The sequence below is a fragment of the Mobula hypostoma genome, chromosome 1 (assembly GCF_963921235.1).
Source record: "Mobula hypostoma chromosome 1, sMobHyp1.1, whole genome shotgun sequence".
In the NCBI taxonomy this organism is placed as follows: Eukaryota; Metazoa; Chordata; class Chondrichthyes; order Myliobatiformes; family Myliobatidae; genus Mobula; species Mobula hypostoma.
In genome coordinates this window covers 111291008-111318772 of record NC_086097.1, presented here as the reverse complement: position 1 = coordinate 111318772, position 27765 = coordinate 111291008, and the positions used below count along the sequence as shown (strand labels likewise).

General features: G+C 41.6%; 1 protein-coding gene across 11 annotated transcripts in view; it reads right to left on the bottom strand.

The window, feature by feature from the left end:
- lrrfip2 (leucine rich repeat (in FLII) interacting protein 2) overlaps nt 1-27765 on the bottom strand; it is a 130934-nt gene that overhangs the window by 57731 nt on the left and 45438 nt on the right. For 6 of the 11 annotated variants that reach the window (XM_063054807.1, XM_063054829.1, XM_063054836.1 and 3 more), the window contains exons 11-15: nt 25533-25589; nt 25388-25441; nt 15587-15655; nt 9922-10035; nt 2094-2123 (exon numbers count right to left, since the gene is read on the bottom strand). In XM_063054807.1, coding sequence (XP_062910877.1) covers nt 2094-2123; nt 9922-10035; nt 15587-15655; nt 25388-25441; nt 25533-25589 — 324 coding nt within the window. The remainder of the gene's footprint in view (nt 1-2093; nt 2124-9921; nt 10036-15586; nt 15656-25387; nt 25442-25532; nt 25590-27765) is intronic. The other 5 variants (XM_063054861.1, XM_063054852.1, XM_063054866.1 and 2 more) reach the window with 1 other exon arrangement.

Below are 27765 nucleotides of genomic sequence, written 5' to 3'. Positions count from 1 at the left end.
TCCTGAGGTCCATTTAAATACATGTCCTATCAGTTCCTAGCATCCTAAAATGCACTGCCTCACACTAGCCTGGATTAAATTCCATCTGCCACCACTTTACCCAACTTTCCAAATGATCCACGTCCTTCTCATAGTCTTCCAGCATGGAATGAGGCCCTTCAGCCCAATTCATGCTGTGTTGCTCAGCAGGCTAGTACCTTCAGCCCATATTTGGACGATAGCCCTCTAAGCTTCTCCTATCCAAGTATGTATCCAGATAGCTTTTAAATATTGCTAATATCTGTTTCAACCATTATTTCTAGCAACTCATTCCAAATACTCACCACCTCCAATATTCCTTTTAGAACTCTTGCCTCCAATCTTAAACCCATGCACTCATGCTTTCAGCACAAATACCTGGGGAAAAGACTATGTGCTTTCACCCTGTCGATGCCCCTCTATATTATATACCTCTCCAGGTCACCCAAAATCTCCTATGTTCCAAGGAATAAAGTCCTAATTGTGAGAATTAGGAGAGAATAAAAAACGATAATTGCAAGGTTAGTTAAATGCAAGTGGATCAGTGGTCAGCACAGACTTGAAAGCCCACAAGGCCTGACTCTGGGCTTCATCTCACTATAACTATATGCCTTGCTAGATACTGGAGAGGTCGGTGACATTCTGTACATAACCTGCAGGCATGGATGAAAGGTATTTCCGCAATGATGAATACCAATATTGTATTGTCTTGTCTGGTGACAGGACAAAAAGCCTCATTCTGAGGATGCAAAGCACCTTGGAATGAGCCAGAAATTGTATGGGTTTGTTGATATTGATAAGATAGAAAGGACAGGAATAGCTCTCACATTCAGCCTGTCAGAAGATAGAAGAATATTAACAAGGAATTCAAAAGGCATTAATGTCCGAGCTATTTCCGGTGGCACATGCCAGCTTGAATAGAAAAGAACAAAGTTAATTAGATTGTGCAGGAAGAAGACATTCAGATTCACAGAGTATTGGCAGAAGTTCTGATGCAGAAGAGACGTGCCTAAGATGGTTACTAATAGAAGCACAAGTAACATACTATGTGCAAATCAAAACATAATGTCAGCAAAGAAAGTTATAAAGTTGAAGAAGTCCTAACACTCATCACTGTCCTTGCTCCCACCCCATTTACTCCTACATACACAGTTCATCCATAGGCTTCCCTACCTTTCCCAATTGGTTCTGATTCCATCTGCCCCCACCTAACCACCTATCCCCTCACCTGGTTTCACCTATCACATGCAAAGTTACACTCATTCCCTACTATTGCTTTCTTATTCTGGCTCCTGCTCTCTTCCTGGTAAAGGATCTCAGCCTGAAAAGTCGACCGTTTATTTCATCTATAGATGCTGTGCCAATTTCCTCCAGCATTTTGTGTGCGTTGCTTAAATTTCCAGCATCTGAAGAATCTCTTGTGTTCATCAAAAGAAAAAAATCCATGATATAAGGTGTTCAGAAGAGAAAGAAAGATTACATGATATGCAATACCAAGAAAGAACCAGGGGCACAGATTTGAAATATTATCCAGAAATAGAAACAACATAAGAGACAATCTTGTATTTAAAAAGTGGGAAGTAAAGATTCCCAGGAACTCACTGTTTGTAGGTACGGTGAAAATGTAACTAATTTAATTTTTCAAAGTGAAATTCGTGAGGCACTTGAGAAATAAAATTTACAGTGTAGTGGAGCAGAGCTGGTGGGGTAGCAAAATCATTAGGGAGTGATGGGATTTGTCTGCTGGGATCTGGCAAAGATTCAATGTGCTAAAATGATAGAATGTGTTGCAGCAATTCTATAACTATCAACAATTAAAACTAATTTAATGGTGTTTAATAACGGGCATGATTGAGTAAAATACATCACAGTTATGTTACAAATTACCTAAAAAATCTTCAAATATTTCTAATTTTAAAAACTAGAATTTTCTGTAAATTTCTATTTGCCTTCAACTTCATTCTAAGACAACTTTCTAACATCAACTACTTTTTCCCTAATACAGAAAGAAGCTAGCAACCTCATCAATGGAACAAAGAGATACACGTAGATCACTTTTACTGGTGGTTACTTACTCGGGAAAATAATTCAGTCTTCTCATCCAACTGTAAACAAACAAAAAACATATATTAATACTACAATATTAAATAATAATCATATCTAACTACCAATTTATGTGAAAGTACATCAGAAAATTAAGTTTAGCACAAAAATAAAATGAAGCGTGAACTAAACACAAGGAATTAAATGTTAAATTTATGCCATGCTTGGCAAATAGTGGAATTTCAGACATTCAAAATGAAAAGCATGTAAACTTTTTGATTCCATTAAACTGCAGTCCTGCTTTTAACTGTTTATCATTTATGCAATAAAACTTTCACTTTGACTAAAAATACTGTGCATCAATCAAGTGGTAAAGGATTACCTCAACTAACATGAACATTAGAAAATTAATTGAAAAATGATTTGGTCAATTTTCAACTAATTACTAATGAGAAGGCATCTTACCCTCTCTACATTGACTCATTATGAGCTGACAGCCTGACCATTTTACCCTCTCTACATTGACTCATTACGAGCTGACAGCATGACCTCGACTCTATTTTTCCACTGCCCTGGCTGCCTTTAACTTAGCCTTTGAGCATACAATATTCTGCTCACAAAGTACTAATCCTAATATCATCAAAGATCATACTCAAAACCTCCTGATAAAGCTGATTCTGTCAATGCTTGCCAAGCTGACTTTTACTGCAACTTGCCTTCGTAAGGGAGGGGCACTAAATATAAAATCTTGGAGTTTATCTTGCAGCCTCATTTAACACACACCTTTACCCCTGCCCCAACTCTCCACAAGGATCACTCCCTCTGTGATTCCCTTGTCCATTCATTCCTCCCCTTTTAGCACTATTCCCTGCAAGCAGAAAAAGTGCTACACCTACCTATTCACCTCCATTCAGAGCCTCTTCCAGGTGAGGCAACACTTCCCCTGCAGTTCTGTTGGGGTTGTTAACTGTATCTGGTGCTCCCAATGCGGTCTCCTCTATATTGGTGAGACCCAATGCACATTAGAACACTTGGTCAAAATCTTCACTCCAACCTCAAAAAGCAAGATTTCCTAGTGGCCAACGACTTTAATTCCAAACTCCATTCCCATTCTGACTTGTTGGTCCATGGCCTACTCTCTGCTATGAAAGGCCACACTCAGACTGAAGGAGCAACACCTCACTTTCTGTCCAAGTAGCTTCCAACCTGATGGCAAAAACATTGATTTCTCCAACTTCCAATAACTTCCACCCACCTCCCAATTACTCAATTCCCCGCTGTTCCCCCCCGCCCTTACCCTTCTCTTCTCCTCACTTGCTTATCACTTCCCTCGGTGCCCCTCTTCCTCCTCTTTCTCCCATGATCCACTCTCTTCTCCTATCAGATTTCATCTTTGAGATAAGACCATTGAATATAGGAGGAGAATAAGACCATTTGGTCTATCGAGTCTGCTCCACCATTTCATCATGGCTGATCCATTTCCCTCTCAGCCCCAATCTCCTGCCTTCCCCCCATAACCCTTCATGCCCTGACTATTCAAAAATTTATCAAGTTTTGCCTTAAATATACTCAATAACGGCTTCCACATCCGCCTCTGGCAACAAATTCCATACAAACACCACTCTCTGGCTAAAGAAATTTCTTGTCATCTCTGTTCTAACCGGATATCTCTCTATTCTGAGGATGTGGTCTTCTCCAGCTGTTTACCTTTTCCACCTATCACCTCCTAGCTTCTTACTTCATCCTCTCTCCCCTACTCACCTGGCTTCACCTATCACCTTCTAGCTTGTACTCCTTCCCCTCCCACAGCCTTCTTATTCTAACTCTTGAACTCTATGAACTGCTCATCTCACAACATCAGCCACTTAATCTCTTTCTTTCCCAAAATCTAGGGGCTCAAATACTCCTTCAAGGTTAAGCAGTGGTTCATTTGCATTTCTTAATTTAGTGTACTGCACTCAGTGCTCACATTGCAGTTTCCTTTCTACACTGGGATTTACGTAACCAAATACAGACTGGGCAAGTTCTTTGCAGAATACCTCTGTTCACTCCTGAGTTTTCAACTGTTGTTGTTCCTCTCCAAGCCTTGTGGCGCATCAGGCAGCAACCTTGCCCTTTTTTAAGCATTTGTTTGTTTTTTTACAAGGCCGAGTTGCTAGCTCAATGCTCAACCCAGCATGGATAGAAAGTGTGCAAGAAGTCTGCTGGAATTGAGCCTGGAACCATTTGCCTCAAAGTCTGGTGCAAATGCCATTACACCACTAGCCAGCAGTTTCCAATTGTCTGCCATTTTAATTCTCCATTCCAAACCCACCTTGGCCTCTTTCTGTCCAAACAAAATTCAATGTGAGCTTAAGAAACAGCATCACATTTTCTGACAACCCTCAGGATGCAACACAACTGAACAGTTTCAATTAACTAGATTTTCAGTTTGTTTTGCAACCAGCCAGTTCAGATAATAAGACATCAACTGTACAACTCCCTCTCCACAGATCTGCAGGGTTCAGTACAACAGATCCAACAATACTTTTATCCTACTGTCCAAATGCTACCCCTTACAGATCAACCACAAGCACAGAACCATTTGCATCTCTCTAAGTGTCCCACCCTTATTCTCTCCAGCACTCCTCATGTTCCGAAAAAAAAAATGACCAGCTTTTCCAGGTTCTGATGAAATTATATTGATCTGAAATGTTAACTCATTTTCATTCAACAGATAATGTCAGCCTGCTCGATATTTCTCAGACATCCCATCTCTCCCGGAAGTTCCGGGAGTCTCCTGCATATTGATAGTGGCTCCCTGACGCCCAGAAATTATCTACAATATCCCAGAAATAGATTTTTTTGAGAGGGAGAGGAAGAGGGAGAGCGTGCATCCTGATTGGTCTCTCTTCGTGCTAAGAGTGGTCCTCAACCACCAACAAAGAATATGATTTGGTTATATGAAACGATATGAGTCAGCTGCACCTTTCCTCATTCCCTGTCACGCACTGTTGAATTTTAACGCACGCGAAGTCACCAGTGACCCGAGATGTGCAAAGGAATGGATCCGTGACCCATTTGTAAATGTCCCCAGTGAATCATCTGTGTCAGCGCGGGAAAAAGATCAACTCCTCGAGCTTGCAAATGACGGCGGGCTGAAAAGTATGTTTGACATAACATCTCTGCCGGCATTCTGGATCAAAGTCAAGGCTGAATATCCTGAGATAGCCACGGAAGCACTGAAAACGTTGCTTCCATTTCCAACATATCTCTGTGAAGTGGAGATTTCTGCAATGAATGCAACAAAAACTAAGTTGCGGAATAGACTGGACATAAGGAACCCCCTTCGAGTATCGCTGTCTCCCATCACCCCTCGATAGGACCGTCTTGTTGCAGGGAAACAAGCCCAGGGCTCCCACTGATTCAGCGATATTGGTGTGTTGCAATGATTTTATATGTTCATACGGGAAAATATGCGGTGTGTTTAATATCCAAACGTTACTTAAAATGTTATGATGCCATTGACTTATCATCTATATTCCAGTTGTGATTAACACCCCCGCCCCCAGTCGGCCAGTCCGCAAAAATATTGTCAATATTAAACCGGTCTGCGGTGCAAAAACGATTGCGGATCTCTGCTAAGTAGACCTATCAGTTTTCTCTGTGGGCGGGCTTTATAGTCGACCTCAAAAATAATGACAGTGTTGCTCGCTGCACTGTTTGCAACAGTGACCTTTCTATTGCCCATACAACAGGAATTCTGCAGGTGCTGGAAATTCAAGCAACACACATCAAAGTTGCTGGTGAACGCAGCAGGCCAAGCAGCATCTGTAGGAAGAGGTGCAGTCGACGTTTCAGGCCGAGACCCTTCGTCAGGACTAACACTTTTTCGTTACTTTTTCGTTAGTCCTGACGAAGGGTCTCGGCCTGAAACGTCGACTGCACCTCTTTCTAGAGATGCTGCCTGGCCTGCTGCGTTCACCAGCAACTTTTATGTGTGTTGTTTCTATTGCCCATGGTGGGTTAAAATGTAAAAGACATGTTGAGGTGAGTTTAACAGGTGTCATTCGTTCATTAGCACAGCTAACGTTATTTAAACTAGCTGGCTAGCTGCTAAGGAGCTATGCTATTGATGTCCTACTTGAAGAGGCCAAACTCCCTGGAGACTTGCTTAAAGTTGTAAAGAATAAACATGATAATATAAGTACATATTTTAATATCACATTTCCTGCATATACCCAACTTGGCTTACAGATTAGACAAAATCACTACACAAAGTATTACATACACCCTTGGAGGTCGACCGTGGGGATGGTGGGGGGGGGGAATATGGGATTGCGGGGGGCAGGGGTGCTACCTCCCTGAAGTGAGTTTTTGCAGGGTGAGATGTCTGATTTCTAGCATTCCTTGCTTTTATTTCAATTAGGTACAACTCTGCACTTCAATTCATTGGTCTATTTCTTATCAGCCTGGGTCTTCCTACAGCCAGAAACCTCAAAAAATCTGCAACAATTTGACAAGTGATTGGGATGGCCTTTTTGCAATTAAAATTTGATAGGCAGTGTAAATGACTCTAATAACAACATCTCTTGGTGCTGACATTATAATATTGCATTGCAAAATGACCTTTGTAATTTTAAAAAAGTGCCACAACACAACAAAAGCTGCAGCATAGTCAGCCCCAAGTATTTTCCTACAAACAAATTGTTTTTATCTAACAAAATAAACTGGGCATGATAGCCTTGTATCCTCGGCATCTGCAAAGATATTGTGTTGTATTCTTATTGTGTCTCTTTTCTGCAGAAATTTAAACACTAGTAGCCATTTGAAATTATTTATTAATAGACATGACACTGCAACAGGCCCAACAAGCTTCCACCCATGTGACCAATTAACCAATTAACCTACAAACCCATACATCTTTTTGGAATGTGAGAGGAGACCAGGGTACCCGGTGGAAACCAAAATATTCACTGGAGAATATGCAAACTCCTTACAAACAGCAGCTGAATTGAGCAAGGTTGCTGGCGCTGTAACAGCGATATGCTAACTGCTAAGGCATTGGTAATTTTGCTTATCATACACCTATACCTCATCATACAGTCTATCCACACATTTCATGCAAAAATATCAGGTTGATTAATGATTATTCAGATAACTGAAGATGTCTTCTTTGATTTAAGAGGGACAGACGGGAAACTTCTTTCAGAGGATGGTGCATATGTGAAATGAGCTGCCACAGATAAGCTGGTCTGGGAGGTGAGATCCCATGGAATCCTGGGAGAGCTACTTCGCTGTACTCAGAATTGGCTCTGAGGTCGGAAATAGAGGGTGCTGGTTGAAGGTTGTTTCTGAGAATGGTGGTCAGTGACTACTGGTGTGCAGTAGAGGTCAGCATTGGGACGCTTCATTCTTATATCAATGATTTGGTTGCAAATGCACAAGGCTTGATTGGTAAATTTGTGGATAATATGAAATTATTAAGTGTTATTGATAGTAAAGATTATCATCGATAACAGAGAAATCATTTAGGAAAGGTTGGCCAAGGAGTAGCAAACGTTTGTAGATTTCAATATAGATAAGTGTGAAGTAATCCATTTGGGAAAGTCAAACCAGCTTACGTTTTGTACTATGAATGGTAGGGTACTAAGAAATGGAAAAGAGGAACCTAAGAGTACAAGTGCACTGCTTGTTGAAACTAGAGTCACAGGGTAAATAGGATGATGAAAAAGACATTAAACGTGTTGGGTTTCATCAGTCAGGGCACTGAGTATGGGAGTTCGGAGATTATGTTTTTTTACACTGTATATTGAGATACAATGTGGTAAAGGCCCTTCTGACACTTTAAGCTGTATCACCCTGCAACTCCCAATTTAACCCTAGCCTAATCACAGGATAATTTACACTGACCAATTAACCTACTAACTGGTATGTCTTTGGACTGTGGGAGGAAACTGAAGCACCCGGAGAAAATCCATGATTTCCATGGGGAGGATGTACACACTCCTGACAGATGACATCGGAATCGAACTCCAAACTCCAAACCCCGAGAAGTAATAGTGTTGTGCTAATCGCTAAGCTACTGTCGCCCATTGTACAAGTTGCTGGTAAGGTCACACTTGGAATACAGTATACAGTTTTGGTTACCTTGTTATTGGAAAGACATGATTAAACTGGAAAGACTGCGGAGATTTATGAGGATGTTGCTATGACTATTGAACCTGAATAATATGGAGAGGCAGGCCAGACTAGGTCTTTATTCTTTGCAGCACAGTGTAGAAGAATGAGGGGAGACCTTATAGAAGTTATAAGATCACGAGGGGCAGAAAGAAGGTGAATGGTAGCAGGCTTTTCCTTAGGATAAAGTAGTCCTATACTGAGGGACTTGACGGGCAACTTTTTCACAAGAGGGAATGTGAGTATATAACTCATGCTGCTCGGCAAAGTGGTTGAGGCAGTTACAGAAGTATTATTTACGAGGCACTTGGAATAGATATATGCAGCAGCAAAGTTTAGATGGGTACGGGCCAAACACAGGAAAATGGGACAAAATGAGTGGGTGTTTTGGTAGGCATGAACTGAAGCTCCTGTATCTGTGCTGTACTGCTATATAATATATAATATAATGCTACATAATATCATTATAAAATGAAATGGCATATGCCTTTATATTAACTGTCCTTTATCACCCTTCCCACACATACTCTCATTCTCAGCAAGGAAAAATAAATGTTAAATGTCAACACTTTTTTCTTCATAACCTCCAGATCACAAATATCTGTTCAAATCAATGGAGCTGCCTATCTACCCCAGTCCAGCAAGTGAAGGGGGTGACAGGCACACCAGGACCTATTACTGAGCCCTCCCTGTACTGAGGGTTGGCTGTGCATTTCCTGGACATATTTACTTAAAAACAGGTTAGTGATTGTATTGCCCTGTGCCAAAAGCCAGTCAAAAATAGTTTCAACATGCTAACTGGGTATGAAGAAAACTGCCTGCAGTGAGTTATGGAAGCCAGCAAACAATATATTCTAAGTATAGGTTCTCCCCACCTTACGAACACCCGACTTAGTATGGAACAGACCGCACATACAAACAAGCATTTGGGAGACTGGCAGTAAGGATTAGTCAACTACTGCAGAGTTTCAGGCATCTTCTGCTGACTGGGAAATTGATTCACAGCCACATTTCTGACTTGCTGACTGTTTGGGTTTAAACAATTCACCACAGAGAATCCTACCGTAACCTGAGATGATCTGTATGAGGGAAAACTACTGCAGGAAAATTAAAAACCTACAAAATCACGAGTCTTTCATGCACACAAGTTAGCATACACAATTTGTACAACAAATCTCAAAACACTGCAATAACATTAAAATACTACTGAAGAAAACTAGTACATAAGACCTTTCCTACACATTCTGGAACATTCAGTCAAAACTGTCAAGGTTGGTCAATGATCATTTAGTGACAAACACAGTTGCAAATTTTGATCAGCACAATATTAACAAGTATGAATGCAAAATGTTATTATTGAATACATAGTAAGACACAATAATGGCCACAAGTAGACAGTGTACAGTCTTTTCCCAGACTTTTCCAATATTATTTGAAACAAAGTTGAACAAATATTTATATTCAATGTTTATTAATGCTTGGCTTAAATTAATATACACAATCATGCAGTTTTAAAAGATCACAATGTTACTTCCAAAATAAACATATGATCATTATTTCAGAAGCCACGGAGCAGCAAGTTAAAATATGCATGGAGATGATAAATTGCCAAATCACAAGACATAAATCACAGTATTACAGGGGGAATGGTCACCTCTAAAACTCAGCTCCAAATCACACAGCACAGGTGTGCTCACTCACACTAAAAACATCTGGGACAGTTATATCATCAGAGTCTGAAACCACACTTCCCCGGCGGCTTGAACGGCTAAAATAGGCAGCTGTTGATCCAATCTGATCAGAAAAATCAGATGACTGTAGAGGACAAAGAAAAATTGAAAGGAATAAGTAACAGAGGATATCAAATAATACGGAAGTCAGCAAGGGCCATATAATTTACAGATGTCAGGATACCAGAATAATGTGAAGGACAATAGGCTGTTTACACCCGAAGTATCATTTCTTTTGTATCCTGATCTCTCAGTAAGTTTCTGTTATTTAAATAAATTATCATGTGATAATCTTTTGTTAGAAAAATGCATGGGTGCTCAGCAATGGTCATTTGGTAGCTTGCCTCTGACACATGCTGCACTCAGATACCAAATGTGCACTTAGAGCAACTGCTGGGTACTCCATGAAATAGCATACAATTATATGCTAATATGCAGTAATATCAGGTTTGGTGGCACACACATTACATGCTATATTATTCCCTTTAGTGTCCATTTTTCACATGCAACACAATTTCTAATCTACTGCTGTTTTGATAATGTTCTCTCAGACGAATACAAAAATTCCATGCTAGTAATAGCATTATCTGATGATCTGCAACTGAGCAACAATATGCTGAAGGTCATGCAGCATCTGTGGGAGAAAACAACCTGTCAACATTTCAGGTCAAAACCGTACAGCGAAATTGTCAACGTTTGAAGTCAAAACTCTGCAACTGAGCCATTTGTTGAACCCTATTTTAAATAGTTAAGAAGTGTGAGAATATTTAAAAGATTTCACTGGCTATTACAGTAATGCTGTTGTCAGAGGTCATGAAAGGTGCTACAAATGTAAATTGTTACCATGGTATTAAATTGTCCAGGATATTCTCGACAGACCCCTCCCCCCACCAAGAAAAGGTTTGCCACGTGGTTTGACTGTCTCAGTTATAGTTAAAATATTTTTCACTTTGACAATGATAATGAACTCCTATCATTGTCTTTTTCATATCTCTGTTTTCTCCAGCCTTGATGGTTATGTTAAAAGACACACAAGTCATCACTGTTACTTCATGACCCTGCCGAATAGAATTCTGCGCAAATGGTCCTCAAATAGTCTCTGAACTACAGCCACAGTTTCAGATTATTGGAATTGTAATTTCATGAAGGATCTGTTCACAGGCTAACTCAATAAATGAGTTAATCCAGTTAATCCTTAAATGCATAACAGGAATTTGAAATTTAAATTAATTTGGAAGTATAAATAAACGTTAAAATGGCAGAAAAGATTGAAAGCAAAATAGTAAATAATTGGTGTACAGTTTCAAAAACAGTGCAATTTTAAATATAAGAATACTGCAGATGCTGGAAATCTTGAGCCACACACACAAAATGCTGGAGGAACTCAGCAAGTTAGGCAGAATCTATGGCGAGAATAAACAGTCAAGGTTTCGGGTCAAGACCCTTCATCCTGTGTGTTACTGTGTTTTTAATCATTTGGTCATTTTCTTCAGAGATGTTTGTTGGGTATTGAAATAGTTAATAAAACACACATAAGCCTTCCAAAAAACACAAATCTTTATCATTTGTGAGCTGTAGTGGGACCATACAGTAGAATAAACTTAGAATTAACATTTGCGGTTCTCTTTCAACTTTTAAGTCAGCAAACACGAGGAATTCTGCAGATGCTGGAAATTCAAGCAACAAACATCAAAGTTGCTGGTGAACGCAGCAGGCCAGGCAGCATCTCTAGGAAGAGGTACGGTCGACGTTTCAGGCTGAGACCCTTCGTCAGGACTAACTGAAGGAAGAGCTAGTAAGAGATTTGGAAGTGGGAGGGAGAGGGGGACATCCAAAATGATAGGAGAAGACAGGAGGGGGAGGGATGGAGCTAAGAGCTGGACAGTTGATTGGCAAAAGGGATATGAGAGGATCATGGGACAGGAGGCCCAGGGAGAAGGAAAAGGGGGAGAGGGGGGAAAACGCCAGAGGATGGGCAAGGGGTATAGTCAGAGGGACAGAGGGAGAAAAAGGAGAGCAAGAGAAAGAATGTGTGTATATAAATAACGGATGGGGAACGAGGTGGAGGTGGGGCATTAGCAGAAGTTAGAGAAGTCAATGTTCATGCCATCGGTTGGAGGCTACCCAGACGGAATATAAGGTGTTGTTCCTCCAACCTGAGTGTAGCTTCATCTTTACAGTAGAGGAGACCGTGTCAGAATGGGAATGGGATTCCTGCACACATGCTGAGCTCATTGACTTTATTAACTTTGCCTCCAACTTTCACCCTGCCCTCAAGTTTACCTGGCCCATTTCCGACACCTCCCTCCCCTTTCTAAATCTTTCTGTCTCTATCTCTGGAGACAGCTTATCTACTGATGTCTAGTATAAGCCTACTGACTCTTACAGCTATCTGGACTATTCTTCTTCTCACCCTGTCTCTTGCAAAAATGCCATCCCCTTCTTGCAATTCCTCCGTCTCTGCTGCATCTGCTCTCAGGATCAGGCTTTTCATTCCAGGACGAGGGAGATGTCCTCCTTTTTTAAAAAAAGGGGCTTCCCTTCCTCCACCATCAACTCTGCTCTCAAACGCATCTCCCCCATTTCACGCACATCTGCTCTCACTCCATCCTCCCGCCACCCCACTATGAATAGGGTTCCCCATGTCCTCACCTACCACCCCACCAGCCTCCAGGTCCAACATATTATTCTCCGTAACTTCCGCCACCTCCAACGGGATCCCACCACTAAGCACATCTTTCCCTCCCCCCCCCGCTTTCCGCAAGGATCACTCCCTATATGCGACTCCCTTGTCCATTCGTCCCCCCCCATTCCTCCCCACTGATCTCCCTCCTGGCACTTACCTGTGTAAGCGGAACAAGTGCTACACATGTCCTTACACTTCCTCCCTTACCACCATTCAGGGACCCAGACAGTCCCTCCAGGTGAGGCGACACTTCACCTGTGAGTCGGCTGGGGTGATATACTGCGTCCGGTGCTCCCATTGTGGCCTTCTATAAATTGGTGAGACCTGACGCAGACTGGGAGATCGTTTTGCTGAACACCTACGCTCTGTCCACCAGAGAAAGCAGGATCTCCCAGTGGCCACATATTTTAATTCCACATCCCATTCCCATTCTGACATGTCTAAGCACGGCCTCCTCTACTGTGAAGATGAAGCCACACTCAGGTTGGAGGAACAACACCTGGGTAGCCTTCAACCTGATGGCATGAACATCGACTTCTCTATCTTCCGCTAATGCCCCACCTCCCCCTCGTACCCCATCCGTTATTTAGTTATATACACACATTCTTTCTCTCACTCTCCTTTTTCTCAGTCTGTCCCTCTGACTATACCCCCTGCTCATTCTCTGGGTCCCTCCGCCCCTTTTCCTTCTCCCTGGGCCTCCTGTCCCATGATCCTCTCATATCCCTTTTGCCAATCAACTGTCCAGCTCTTGGCTCCATCCCTCCCCCTCCTGTCTTCTCCTATCATTTTGCATCTCCCCCTCCCCCTCCAGCTTTCAAATCCCTTACTCACTCTTCCTTCAGTTAGTCCTGACGAAGGGTCTCAGCCTGAAACGTCGACTGTACCTCTTCCTAGAGATACTGCCTGGCCTGCTGCGTTCACCAGCAACTTTGATGTGTGTTGCTTTAAGTCAGCAATCTCAGTTTTATTTGAAAACTGTACTCTTCCTTTAGCTACTAAAACTAAGCCACTTTCATCTTTTTTTCATGCTTTTGATTCCATATTAGAGACACAAAAAATTCTGCAGATGCTGAAAATCTTGAACAGGACACAAAGGAGAAGGTTGAGCAGCATCTGTGAAGGGAAATAAACAGTCAACATTTTGGACCGAGACACTTCATCAGGACTGGAAAGGAAGTGGACAGAAACCAGAACAAAAAGTTGGGGGTGGGGAAAGGGAGGATGATGTGTGAAGCTTGAAGGAGTAGAAGCTGGCAGGTAATAGGTGAGACCAGGTGAGAGGGGAGGTGGGTGGGTGGGTGGGGAGGTGAGGAATGATGAGAGAAGCTGAGAGGTGATAAGTGGAAGAGGTAAAGGGCTGACGGAGGAATCTGATAGGAGAGGACAATCAACCATGGAATAAAGAGGAGGAGGGGAGGTGGTGGGTGGGGGAAGAGGGAAGCGGCTATCAGAACTTAGATACTCTGGATTCTCCGCAACTACCTCCAAGAGAATCCTACCACCAGGCACATCTTTCCCTTCAACTCACCCGACCCATCTGGATTGCAACTTCCAAACTCGCAAGCACATCCAAACTGATGGCTGGGGGTGGGGGGGAGGGAAGGGTCAGCATCCCTTGAAACCCCTGCCCTTATGGACCTCTGGCTTGGGATTTGAGGATCTGGGGATCACTATTCTATTCAGTGTTTGCTGACCCAATTGACATTCAGATCGTTGATTTTTGACCGTGGAGCATTTCAACCTGGGCTCTGAACGCCAACTCCTGCCCAACTCTTCAATCTCTCTCATCCCTATCCTTAACTCTAAGCTGACCCTTATCTCCTCACACTATTGCCAGACTATCCCTATAAACCTAAACAATAAAATCTGAGCCATGACATCAACAGACATTAGAACTCAGCGCCAACTTGACCCAAACATTGGCTCCTGTTCCTGACTCTTAATTTACTGCCCTTGGCTCCCTAATGCCTGTCGCTAATCTCTAACCTAACTCCTAGCTCCCCATGGTGTCCCCAAAGCCATAACTATGAATCTAAAAAACACTGGATATTGCAGCTCAGTGCCATCTTGACCAGATCTTCCAATAATCTCTTCTCTCTTTCCTATTCCCCCAGCCTTTTCGTTTTCCTCCATTCTGGTGGTCCTTTTGCCCCTTCTCTTCTCTGTCCCCACCCTCACAATCTGCCCATCACCTCCCTTGGTTCGTCACCCCTTTCTTTATTCCATGGTCCACTATCCATTCCTTCCACGTTCCTCCTCCTTCAGCCCTGTACTTCTTTTGCCTATCACCTCCCAGCTTCTTACATCAACCCACCCGCCTTACCCATTACCTGGTCTTGCCCATCACCTTACCTGTCAGCTTATATTCCTTCCCTCTTCCCCACCTTTTTATTCTGACTCTGTCCACTTCATTTCTAGACCTGCTGCATGGTCTCACCCCAAAATGTCAACTGTTTATTTCCCTGCAAAAAATGCCAACCGACCTACTGAGTTCCTCCAGCATTTTGTTTGTGTTGTTCATTAACATTAAAACATTATCTGAAAGTATCATGCTTTCCTTTAGAAGCCGATGATTTAACCTACTTAATTAATCTATTGTACCTGTTATCTATTTCTTCTGTATGGCTACTAGAAGGCTTGTATATCTTTTGCTTTACAGTTCGAATTAAGAGTTTTATGCAAAACATAAACAGCCTAATCTGTTTCCCAATGCTGCAAAGCATCAGTAGCGTTTTCTGCGCTCTGATCTCTATCATGTGCGGTTTTGAAACAATGGCATCAAAACAAATTGCCATTTTAAAACCAATAAAATATGTTCAATCTATCACTACTTTGGCTGAAACAACAATCCAAATAAGCCAGAATGTTTGGAAGAATCAAACAACACCACGTATCACTGAGGGCTCATGCCACAGAATGCATTTCCACATGCAGAGAAACAACTCACCATACTGTCATAACGCTCCCGGTTGAAACTATCTTGGGATACGGTGCTTAACGTTTCATCATCTGAATTCTATGAACAGTTCAGGTAAATCAAATATGGAACAAATCTTGATGACAGTTATATCAGTTTCAAGAAACTTAACAGGTCTCTTTTTTTAAAAAAATGTACAGCTCTTCACATGAGAATGCAAATGAGATAAAAGACTTTAACTTAAAAATACTCCAAGACTCCAATTGGACAGTTAATTGTTAAACTGTTAAATGTTCAACAGTTCAGCTGTAAGGTGATTTTCTCCCTCAAATGATAACTAATTTTAATCAAAAACATAACAAGTTTACAATTATTCAAGAAATACTTCTTAAGTTTTCAGAAAGTTATAAATCAGGACCTTGAGTGAAAATACTAAATTAGAACGCAAACAACAGGAATTCTGCAGATGCTGGAAATTCAAGCAACACACATCAAAGTTGCTGGTGAACGCAGCAGGCCAAGCAGCATCTGTAGGGAGAGGTGCAGTCGACGTTTCAGGCCGAGACCCTTCGTCAGGACTAACACTTTTTCGTTACTTTTTCGTTAGTCCTGACGAAGGGTCTCGGCCTGAAACGTCAACTGCACCTCTTCCAACAGATGCGGCTTGGCCTGCTGCGTTCACCAGCAACTTTGATGTGTGATACTAAATTAGAGGAGGACAAACTACAACATTATTAGACAGGAGCTAGGAAGAGTAGACTGGGAGCAGCTGAACTTAGACAAGTTCACATCAGGCATGTGGGAGTCAGTTAAAGACTAGCTGATCAGAATTCAGGACCAAGATGTTCCAGTGAGGAGGAGAGACAAGGATGGTAACATACAGTGACTCTGGATGCTGAGAGATGTTGGAAGTTTAGTCAAAAAGCAAAAGTAAACTTACATAAGGTTAAGGAAGCTAAAATCAGACAGGCACTTAAGGAACAGAAAGAAAGTAGGGAAGAACTCAAAGGGATTAACAGGGCCAAGAAGGATTAAGGAAAATACAAAGGAATTTTATACATATACAAACAAGAGGATAACTAAAGACCTTTCAAGGGAATTTATACCTGAAGTTAGTGGATATGGGTGAGATACTGAACAAATATTCACTAAGAAGAAGAAGAACATATAGTGCCTTGAAAATGTATTCAGCCCCCCAGCTGTTTGTTCACATAAATGAGTATTACAACCAGGATTTTGATCAATTTAGCAGAATTTTTATTCGTTAGTCACATGCTGCTTTTTTCAGAGCATGAAAAACTAAAAATTCAAAGGCTGAAATGTCAGCAGTTCAAAAATATTCATCCCCCTTTGCTCAGTACTTAGTTGAACCACCTCTCGCAGCTATTACAGCCAGTAGTCTTTTTCAATAAGTCTATTAACTTCACACAATATGATGGAGCAAGATTTGTCAATTCCTTCTTGCAAAATTGCTCAAGCTGTGCCAGATTAGTTGGGGTGTGGTGGTGGACAGCAATCTCGAGGTCTTGCCAGAGACATTTGATAGGATTAAGGTTGGGACTCTGATTGGGCCACTCAAGGACATCAGTTTTCTTTATGTGAAGACGCTCCATAGTTGCTCTAGCAGTGTGCTTTGGATCATCGTCTTGTTGAAAGATGAACTTCCTCCCCAGTTTAAGTGTTCTGGCAGAGGCTAGCACGTTTTTATTCAGGATCACTCTCTATATAAAGTATGGTGTAGGTAGCATCAGCAGGACAACGACCCAAAGCACACTGCCGGAGCAACTATGGAGTGGCTGATGTCCTTGAGTGGCCCAGTCAGAGTCCTGACCTTAATCTGATCGAACATCTCTGGCAATACCTCAGGTTTGCTGCCCACCACAGCTCCTGAACTAACCTGGCACAGTTTGAGCAATTTTGCAAGGAGGAATGACAAATCTTGCTCCAGCACATAGTGAAAAGCTAATATAGAAAGATAGATAATTTATTGATCCCAAAGGAAATTACAATGCACAGATATACAAATATTAGAAGAGAAGAAAGAAAGAATAAAAAAATAAGTTACCTCAAACAGTAAAACAGGAGGAGGTCATCACTACCCTGGCTACATGTTGACTCATTATAGAGCTGAAGGTTAGAATGACCTCATATAGTGCTCTTTGGAGCAGCGCAGTTGTCTTAGTCTACTACTAGAAGTACTACTCTGTTCAGCCAAGGTGGCATGCAGAGGGTAAGAAACATTATCCAGAATTGCCAGGATTTTCCAGAGGGTCCTTTGTTCTACCACAGCCTCCAGTGTGTCCAGTTTGACTCCTATAACAGAAACAACCTTTCTAATCAGTTTACTGAGCCTGTTGGCATCACCCGTGTTGATATCATTTCCCCGGCACATCACCGCATACAAGATTGTATTGGCAACAGCATATTGGTAGAACATATGAAGGAGAGGCCTGAAAATCAGTCTCCTCAGGAAGTAGAGGCAACTCTGGCCCTTCTTGTATGCAGCCTCTGTGTTGGTGCTCCATTCAAGTCTGACATCCAGTTGAACCCTCAGATACTTGTAGGTCCTCACCACATCCACATCCTCACCGTCAATAGTAACAGGGAGCAGTGCAGGATTAGTCTTCCTATTGTTAGTCTTCCTGATGCCCATCACCATCTCCTTTGTCTTACTGATGATGAGCTGCAGATGATTCAGGTTGCACCATTTGACGAAGTATTTGTCCTTCCGTCCTCCCTTTCTACACCCAACTATTGCCCAGTCATCAAAGAATTTCTGCAGATGATATTACTCAGTGTTGTATCTAAAGTCTGAGGTATACAGGGTAAACAGGAAGGGAGACTTAACCAAAAAGACTACTGGCTGAAATAGCTGTGTGAGGTGGTTCAGCTAAGTACTGAGAAAAGAGGGATGAATACTTTTGAAGAGCTGACATGCCAGTTTTTGAATTATTAGTTTTTCATGCTTTACAACTTTTCCTATATTTTTGGGTTGTACTGTGAAAAAGAAGCATTTTATTCACAAATAAAAAATTCTAAGTTAAAATTATCAAAATTCCTGGTTGTAACACTAATTTATGTGAACAAAGGGCTAGGGGCTGTATATTTTTTCAAGGCACTGCAGAAAAAAGCAAATTGAGTTTAGGTTATGCTAATAATCTACAGTACGTCAGAATGAAGGAAGAGGTGGTGTTGGGTCCAATGAAGAACATTAAGGTGGATAAATCCCCAGAGCCTTACAGGTTCTATCCCAAGTTATTGAGAAAGGCACAAGAGGAGATTGCTGGGATGTTGGCAAAGATCCTTATATTGTTCACTGGCCTATAATTTCCTGGATTATCTCTACTGACTGTTTAAAAAAGGCAAGAGAGATAGAAACATAGAAAACCCACAGCACAATACAGGCCCTTCGGCCCATGATGCTGTGCCGAACATGTAATTACTTTAGAAATTACTTAAGGTTACCCTCTATTTTTCTAAGCTCCATGTATTTTTCCAGAAGTCTCTTAAAAGACCTTATCGTATCCGCCTCCACCACCATGGCCGGCAGCCCATTCCACGCACTCACCACTCTATGCATAAAAAACTTACCCCTGACGTCTCCTCTGTACCTACTTCCAAGCACCTTAAAACTATGCACTCTCATGCTAGCCATTTCAGTCCTGGGAAAAAGCCTCTGACTATCCACATAAACAATGCCTCTCATCATCTTATACACCTCTACTAGGACACTCTCATCCTCCATCACTCCAAGAAGAAAAGGCCAAGTTCAGTCAATCTATTCCATAAGGCATGCTCCCCAGTCCAGGCAACATCCTTGTAAATCTCCTCTGCACCCTTTCTATAGTTTCCACATCCTTCCTGTAGTGAGGTGACCAGAACTGAGCACAGTACTCCAAGTGGGGTCTGACCAGGGTCCTATATAGCCGTAACATTACCTCTCAGTTCTTAAACTCAATCACACGGTTGTTGAAGGCCAATGCACTGTATGTCTTCTTAACCACAGAGTCAACCTGCACAGCAGCTTTGAGTGTCCTATGGACTCAGACCCCAAGATCCCTCTGATCTTCCACTCTGCCAAGAGTCTTACCATTAATACTATATTCTGCCATCATATTTGACCTACCAAAATGAACCACCTCACACTTACCTGGGTTGAACTCCATCTGCCACTTCTCAGCCCAGTTTTGCATCCTATCAATGTCCCACTGTAACCTCTGACAGCTCTCCACACGATCCACAACACCCCCAACCTTTGTGTCATTCAGCAAATTTACTAACCCATCCCTCCACTTTTTCATCCAGGTCATTTATAAAAATCACAAAGAGAAGGGGTCCCAGAGGCAGGATCCAGGAAATTATAGATTAGTGAGTGCTAAGGAAGCTATCTGTGGGGATTCTTAGGAAAAGGATTTACTCACCTTTGGAAAAACATTGGCTTACTTGGGATAGTCAGCATGACATTGTGCGGGGCAGATCATGTCATACAAACTGCATCACTATTCAGAATACTGAGTGCAGGAGCTGGGACGTCAACAATTGTTGATAAGGCCTCGTTTAGAGTACCGTGTGCACTTCTGGTCACCCTGCTATTGATATGGAGAGCATGCAGAAACGATTTACAAGAATATTAACATAATTTGAGAAGGAGGGCAATGGGGTATTTAGATTATAATGGGAAACTGGATAGTCTAGCACTTTCTCTCACCCGTCCCCACCGCCTGGAGCAAAGAGGATGTTAGAGGTATGTTATTCTAACTGAAGGTCTGCGACCAGCAGTGAAGTGCAAAGATCAGTGCTGGGGCTGGTTATTTGTGATATACATAGACTTGGATAAAAATGTGGATGAACTGATTAGCATGTTTGAAGTCAACACAAAAATTGGTAGAGTTTTGGATACTAAAGAAGGTCATCAAAATATAGAGCAGATATGGACAGAGAAATGGTAGATAAGAGTTTAATGCAGTCAAGGGTGAGGTGTTGCATTTTGGAGGTCAAATGCAAGGGGAAAGAACAGAGTAAATGATAGGATCCTTAGCAATATTGATGCAAGAGGGATCTTAGTGTCCAAGTCCAAAGATCCCTCAAATTGGCAACACCACGGGATAAATGGTTAAAGTGCAGTTCCTGAAGTCATTAAATTCCAAGGGAAAGCAGTGCCAATACCAGTGGATGAAATACATTTGTCACAAACTCATTTGAAATAATAATTTGAAAGGTTCACGGCGAATATTGTGAAGAGCCCAAATGCAGAGAAAAAAAGGACAGAAATCAAGACCTGGAGAGGCACTGAAGAAAACTCCTGCCTTGGAGTCAAAAGGTACAGACCATCTATATACACTTAGATATAATACAAACTTATTATTCAGCACTATTTCAAACAGAAGATCAGGGAAATGAATTGCATTTTGCAAAGGAAGAAAGCAAACCTGATTCTGATACTGAGTTAATCTTGGCAAGACCAAAAGTCCACACAATTTAAAGGTCATACCCAGAGAGCGAACTCTACTACAGTGCTGAAAAATAAAATCTCCTGAATTATTCAAATGGTCATCTATCTCCATCTGTCTCTGCATCTTTCACCAGAATAACTTCTCACTAGGGAGCAAGTCTCTGACTATTCAATAACTTATTGGAAATTATTCCATCCATTTCTGAAGCTTTGTATAAAGCTTGTTAAGGGACAAAGAAGGGGGAGGGGAGGGGCAAGGGGGAGTGGGAGGGAATAGGCAGCTAGTGCAGAGTACTCCTGTGGTCGTTTCACTCAATGATAAGTATACCACTTTGTGGTTGTCGGTGGGTGGGGGGGGGGTTACAACCTACCAGGGGGAAGCCATGGTGACAGGTCTCTGGCATTGAGTTTGGCTTTGTGCTCAGAAAGGAAGGGGAGAGAAGAGGAGCGAAGTAGTGATAGGGGATTCCTTAATTCCAATCTGGGGAAGGTATGACCTGTGCAAAAAGGACAGTTTACACCTGAAGCAACACACATAAAAGTCGCTGGTGAACGCAGCAGGCCAGGTAGCATCTCTAGGAAGAGGTACAGTCGACGTTTCAGGCCGAGACCCTTCGTCAGGACTAACTGGCGAAGTCCAGTTAGTCTTGACGAAGGGTCTCCGTCTGAAACGTCGACTGTACCTCTTCCTAGAGATGCTGCCTGGCTTGCTGCATTCACCAGCAACTTTTATGTGTGTTGCTTGAATTTCCAGCATCTGCAGAATTCCTGTTGTATGAGTTTACACCTGAACCTGAGGAGGACCAATATCCTTACGGGCAGGTTTGCTAGAGCTGATGGGGAGGGTTTAAACCTAATTTAGCAGGGACATGGGAACCTCAGTGATAGGGCTGGGGACAGGGCAGTTGGTATGCAAGTAGATGCAGCATGTAGCGAGACTGTGAGGACAGACGGCAGATAGGGAAAATTTGCAGCCAGTAGGTTGAGTTAAAGTGTAACATGGGGCAAAATTGAAAAAAGTGATGAATACAGAACTGAAGGTGTTATATTTAAATGTATACAGTATACAAAATAAGTTAGGTGATCTTGTATGACAGATAGAGATTAGCAAGTATTGTATGATGTTGTGGGCATCACTGAGTTGTTGCCCACAACATCATAGTTGGGAGCTTAACATCCAAAAATACAAATTGTATCAAAACAACAGGCAAGTAGGCAGAGGGGCTGGGGTGGCTCTGTTGGTAAAAAATGAAATCAAATCATTAGAAAGAGGTGAGACAGGATGGGAAGATGTAGAAGCCTTGTGGGAAGAGTCAAGAAGCTACAAGGGTAAAAAGACCCTGATGCAAGTTACAGAAAGGCCTCTGAACAGTAGCCAGGATGTGGGATACAAATTACAACGGAGATAGAAAAAGAGCACTACTACCATAGTGATAGAGGATTTCAATATGCAGATAGATTGGAAAAATCAGGTTGATGCTGGATCCCAAGAGAGGGAATTTGTAGAATGCCTACGAGGTGACTTTTTACAGCAGCTTGTCATTGAGGGAATTTGGGGAAAGGAAATTCTGGATTCGGTGTTGTGTGATGAACCAGATTTTATTAGAAAGTTTAAGATAAAGGAACCCTCAGGAGACAGTGATCATGATATGATAGAATTCACCCTACAGTTTAAGAGGGAGAGGATAAAGTCAGATGTCTCAGTATTCCAGTGGAGTAAAAGGAATTATAGAGCCATGAGAGAGAAGATGGCTAAAGTTAATTGCAAGGGGATACTAGCAAGGATGATGGCAGAACAGCAGTGGCTGGAATTTCTGGGGATAATTCAGAAGGCTCAAGATCCACAGATGAAGTAGTATTCCAAAGGGTGGATGAGGGAACTGTGGCTGACAAGGGAAATCAAAGACAACATAAAAGCAAAAGAAAGGGCACATAATAGAGCAAAGATTAGTGGGAAGTTAGAGGATTGGGAAACTTTTAAAACCAAAAGAGGACAACAAAAAATGCAATAAGGAGAGAAAAGATGAAAGGTATGCTTGTCATAATATAGAAGAGGATACCAAAAGTTTTTCTTGTATATAAAGAATAGAAAATATATGAAGAGCAAAAGAGAGGCAAGAATGAATTATCAGATCACTGGAAAATTACACTGGATAGGTCACAATGGGGAACAAATAGCGGACGAACTTAATACGTGCTTTGCATTAGTCTTCAGTGTGGAAGACACCAGCAGTATGCCAGAAATTCAAGAGTGTCGGGAATGTAGTTACCATTAATAAAAGAAGGTCCTTGGAAAGCTGAAAGGTCTGATGACAGACAAGTAAACTGGACCAGATAGACTATACCCCAGGGTTCTGAAAGAGGTAGCTGAAGATTGTGCAGGCATTGCTAATGATCTTTCAAGAATCACTAGATTCTGGAATGGTATCCAGAGGAATGGAAAACTGCAAATATTACTCCACTCTTTAAACAAGGATGGGAGGCAGAAGAAAAGAAATTATAGGCCAGTTAGCCTGATTTCAGTGGTTGGAGGATGTTGGAGTCCATTAGTAAGGATGAGGTTTCAGGGTACTTGGAGGCACATGATAAAATAAGCCAAAGTTAGCATTGTTTCCTTAAGAGAAAATCTTGGCTGAAAAATCTGTTTGAATGCTTTGGGGAAATAACAGGCATAATAGACAAAGGATAGTGAGTGGATGTTGTTTACTTGGATTTTCAGAAGGCCTTTGACAAGATGCCACACAAGGCTGCTTAACAAGATAAGTGCCCACGGTATTACAGGAAAGATACAAATGGGGATAGAAGATTGACTGAATGGCAGGAAGAAAAAAGTGGGAATAAAGGGGGGCTTTTCTGGTTGGCTGCTGCTGACAAGTGTTTTGCAGGGGTTGGTGTTGGGAAGGCTTCTTTTCACATTATATGTCAATAGTTTGGATGATGGAATTAATGGCTTTGTAGCCAAGTTTGTGGATGAAATGCAAACAGGTGGAAGGGCAGGCAGTGTTGAGGAAACAGGGAGGCTGCATAAGGACTTTAACTGATTGGGCGAATGGGCAAAGTGCCAGATGGAATATAGTGCATAGTCATGGACTTTGAAAGATGAAATGAAGGCGTAGACTATTTTCTAAACAGGGAGAAAATTTTAAAAATCAGAGGTACAAAGGAATTTGGGTGTCCTCTTGAAGGATTCCCTACAAATAACTTACAGATTGAAATGGTGGAAAGGAAGGCAAATGCAATGCTAGCATTCATTTCAAGAGGACTAGAATGTTAAAGGAAGGATGTAATGCTGAGGCTTTATAAGATATTGATCAGACCACACTTTAAGTATTGTGAGCAGTTTGGGGCCCCTTATGTAAGAAAAGATGTGCTGACATTGGACAGGGTCCACAGAAGGTTCATGAGAATTATTCCAGGTATCAAAAGTTTAATGTACAAGGAGCATTTGATGGATCTGGGCCTGTACCTGCTGGAGTTTAGAAGAATGAGAAGGGGATATCATTGAAACCTACCTATCAAATATTGAATGGCCTAGATAGGGTGAACATGGGGAAGATGGTTCCTATATTGGGTGAGTCTAGGATCAGAAAGCAAAGCTTCAGAATAAAGGGATGTCCATTTAGAACAGAGATGAGGAAGTATTTCTTATAGTTAGTGGATAGTGAACCTATGGAATTCTACTGACTTTTGCGGAGGCCAAGTCACTGAGTATATTTAAAGTGGAGGATGATAGGTTCTTGATTAGTCAGGGCTTCACAGGTTACAGAGAAAAGGCAGGAGAATGGGATTGAGCGGGATAGTAAATCTGCCATGATAGAATGGTGGAGCAAACTCAATGGGGCTGCATGGCCTAATTCTGCTCATGTCTTATGGTATTATTTAAGAAAAAAGGAATGGATCAGCATTTATAATTGAGTAAAAGAATGCTATATATAACAAAAGATACAATCTCAGGAAAATAAAATTATAGAGATTTCTGAAAGAGAAATAGCGTTTAAAGTTCATATTTGGATTTTCAGAAGGCCTTCAGCTGGGATTTAAATACTAGATTCTGAAAGGTATTAAGCAGTATAAAAATTGAATATGAAAGTGCACAGAATAGTGAATGAGCATTATCCAACTGAATGGCAGAACTTGCATAAGGTCCTGTAAGGGCTCTTCCTGCTCCTACTGCCTATCATATGTTCTGAAATCATTATACAGGTCAACTCATTCAAGTTACTTACTGCAGTGCAATTTCTATCATTCACTGTATTTATATCTACAGTGGAATAAATTTCTGCTGCAGTGCCTTATTCTTTTCAGAATACACTGCTGCTTTAATCAACAACTTAATGAATTAACTGGGAACTATTCACATGCTCAGACACTTTCCTTACCCATGGGCTGTTGTGTAATGAGCTTGTTTGGGAAGAAACGCTGCTTCCAGTTGGCTGTGAAAAAAGCCATGATTTTAAAAGCTGTCCACTATCTCAATAATGCATTTCTTTGAAATGTGCCATGCACTCAACAAAGGAAACTTACAGTTCTTGAGTTATATCTCCAATGACGACTATGAAGCCTGTCATCACATAGTGATGCCTACAAGTATAAATCATGGGCAGATGTTTAACTGTTAGAGTAATGTGTTCTAATTTGGCAGGCAACCATATTGATAGCACCTTAGCCACTGATTCTCTCTACATATTACAAATTTTAAAATTAGACAAATGTCTAGCCAAACACTCCAGCAACTTCAGGCTTCAAATTGGTTCATATTTTGATAAAATATGACAACCAGAGAGTAGAGCATTGTTCTTATAGTTCTGCCAAGCTTAATACAAGCAATATTTTAATTTTTGTGAGTTAAGTTAGCTAAACAGGAATAACAAAGTTACTGTTTCAACATTGTTCAAGTCAGCTTCTTATCAGATTCATTTTGCCTTGTGTAAACTGACATGCATTAATTAAACTTACTGTATATAATCTAAGATCTTGAAAAACTGAGTTAATTGAAGTTAATCAAACTGAAGTTGCTTCTAGGTTCCCAAAGACATCAAATGATGTGAGCATTTGCCTTCCATCCTGGTTAGAAGGTTATAGGTTCAACTTCCAATCCAAGAACAGCAGCAGATAGATTCTGAAATAATACAGCATGGATACCGACCCCTCGGACTTAACAGTCAATGCAGTGCCCATCCAAATTGCCCTAATTTCCTGCATTCAGCCTATATCTGTCCACATATTCTATCCAAGTACTTCTTAAATGATAGTATTGTATCTACCTCAACAACTTTCTCTGGTAGCTCTTTCCACAGAATCACCACCCACTGCATGAAAAGTTGTCCCTCAAGTTCCTTTTAAATCTTTCCCCTCTCATTCTGAATCAATGCTCCCAGTTTTAGATTCTCCTACCCTAGGAAAAAGCCACCTCACTCATAGTTTTAAACATTTTGATAATGTTGCGTCCTTATTCTCCTACATTTGAAGAAATAAAAGCCTAGTCTGCACAACCTCTTCTTATAACACAGGCCCTCTAGTCCTGGCAACATCCTTGTAAATCATTCTGGCTTAATCTCACCCTTTATATAATAGGAGGATCAAAAAAACTACACAGTACTCCAAGTGTAACCTCACCAAAGACTTATTCAACTGCAACATAATGCACTACCTCCAATGCATGGCTACCTGACTGATGCCTTTTTCAGCACCCTGTCTACCCGTGACACCACCTTCAATGAATCATGCACATGTACTCCGAATCCCTCTATTCACTCCCTCGTGACCTACCATTCATAGTACAAATATCTAGACTGGTTTGACTTTTCAAAATGCATCACCTCCTTGCCTGTATAAAAATTAGTTTGCCAATCCTTGGTCCACTTCCCTAACCAGTCAAGATCCCTTGTAATCTACGCTAACTTCCTTCACTAACAACACTTGCAAATTTTGGCATAACCTACTAACTTACTGATCAAGCCTTGAGCATTCATATCGCAATCACTTGTATAAATAATGATTAACAAGGGTCCAAAAAGCAACTCCTATGGTACACAACTAATAACTGGTCTCCATTTGAGAAACAACCTTCAACCATCTACCTTAGAACGGAGATGAGGAGGAATTTATTTACCCAGAGTCTAGTGAATCTGTGCAATTCATTACCAAAGATGGCTGTGGAGGCCAAGTCATTGGGCATATTTAAAGCGGAGGTCGATAGGTTCATCATTAGAAACACAAGAAATTCAGCAGATGCTAGAAAACAAAAGCAACACACACAAAATGCTGAAGGAACACAGCAGGTCAGGCAGTATCTATGGAAACGAATCAACAGCTGACATTTCAGGCCGAGACCCTTCATCAGGACTGGAAAGGAAAGGTGAAGACAATAAGGTGGGAGGAAAGGGAAAAAGTAAACACAAAATACTCTGCAGATGCTGGGGTCAAAGCAACACTCACAACACGCTGGAGGAACTCAGCAGGTCGGGCAGCATCCGTGGAAACGATCAGTCAACATTTTGGGCCGGAACCTTTCGTCAGGACTGAGTGTTGACTGATTGTTTCCACGGATGCTGCCCGACCTGCTGAGTTCCTCCAGCGTGTTGTGAGTGCTGGAAAGGGAAAAAGGATAGCTAGAGGGTGAAGTGAGGCAGTGGGAAAGGTAAAGGGCTGGAGAGGAAGGAATCTGATAGGAGAGGAGAATAGACCATAGGAGAAAGGGAAGGAGGAGGGAACCAGATAGGCAGGTGAGAAGAGGTAAGAGGCCAGAGTAGGGAAT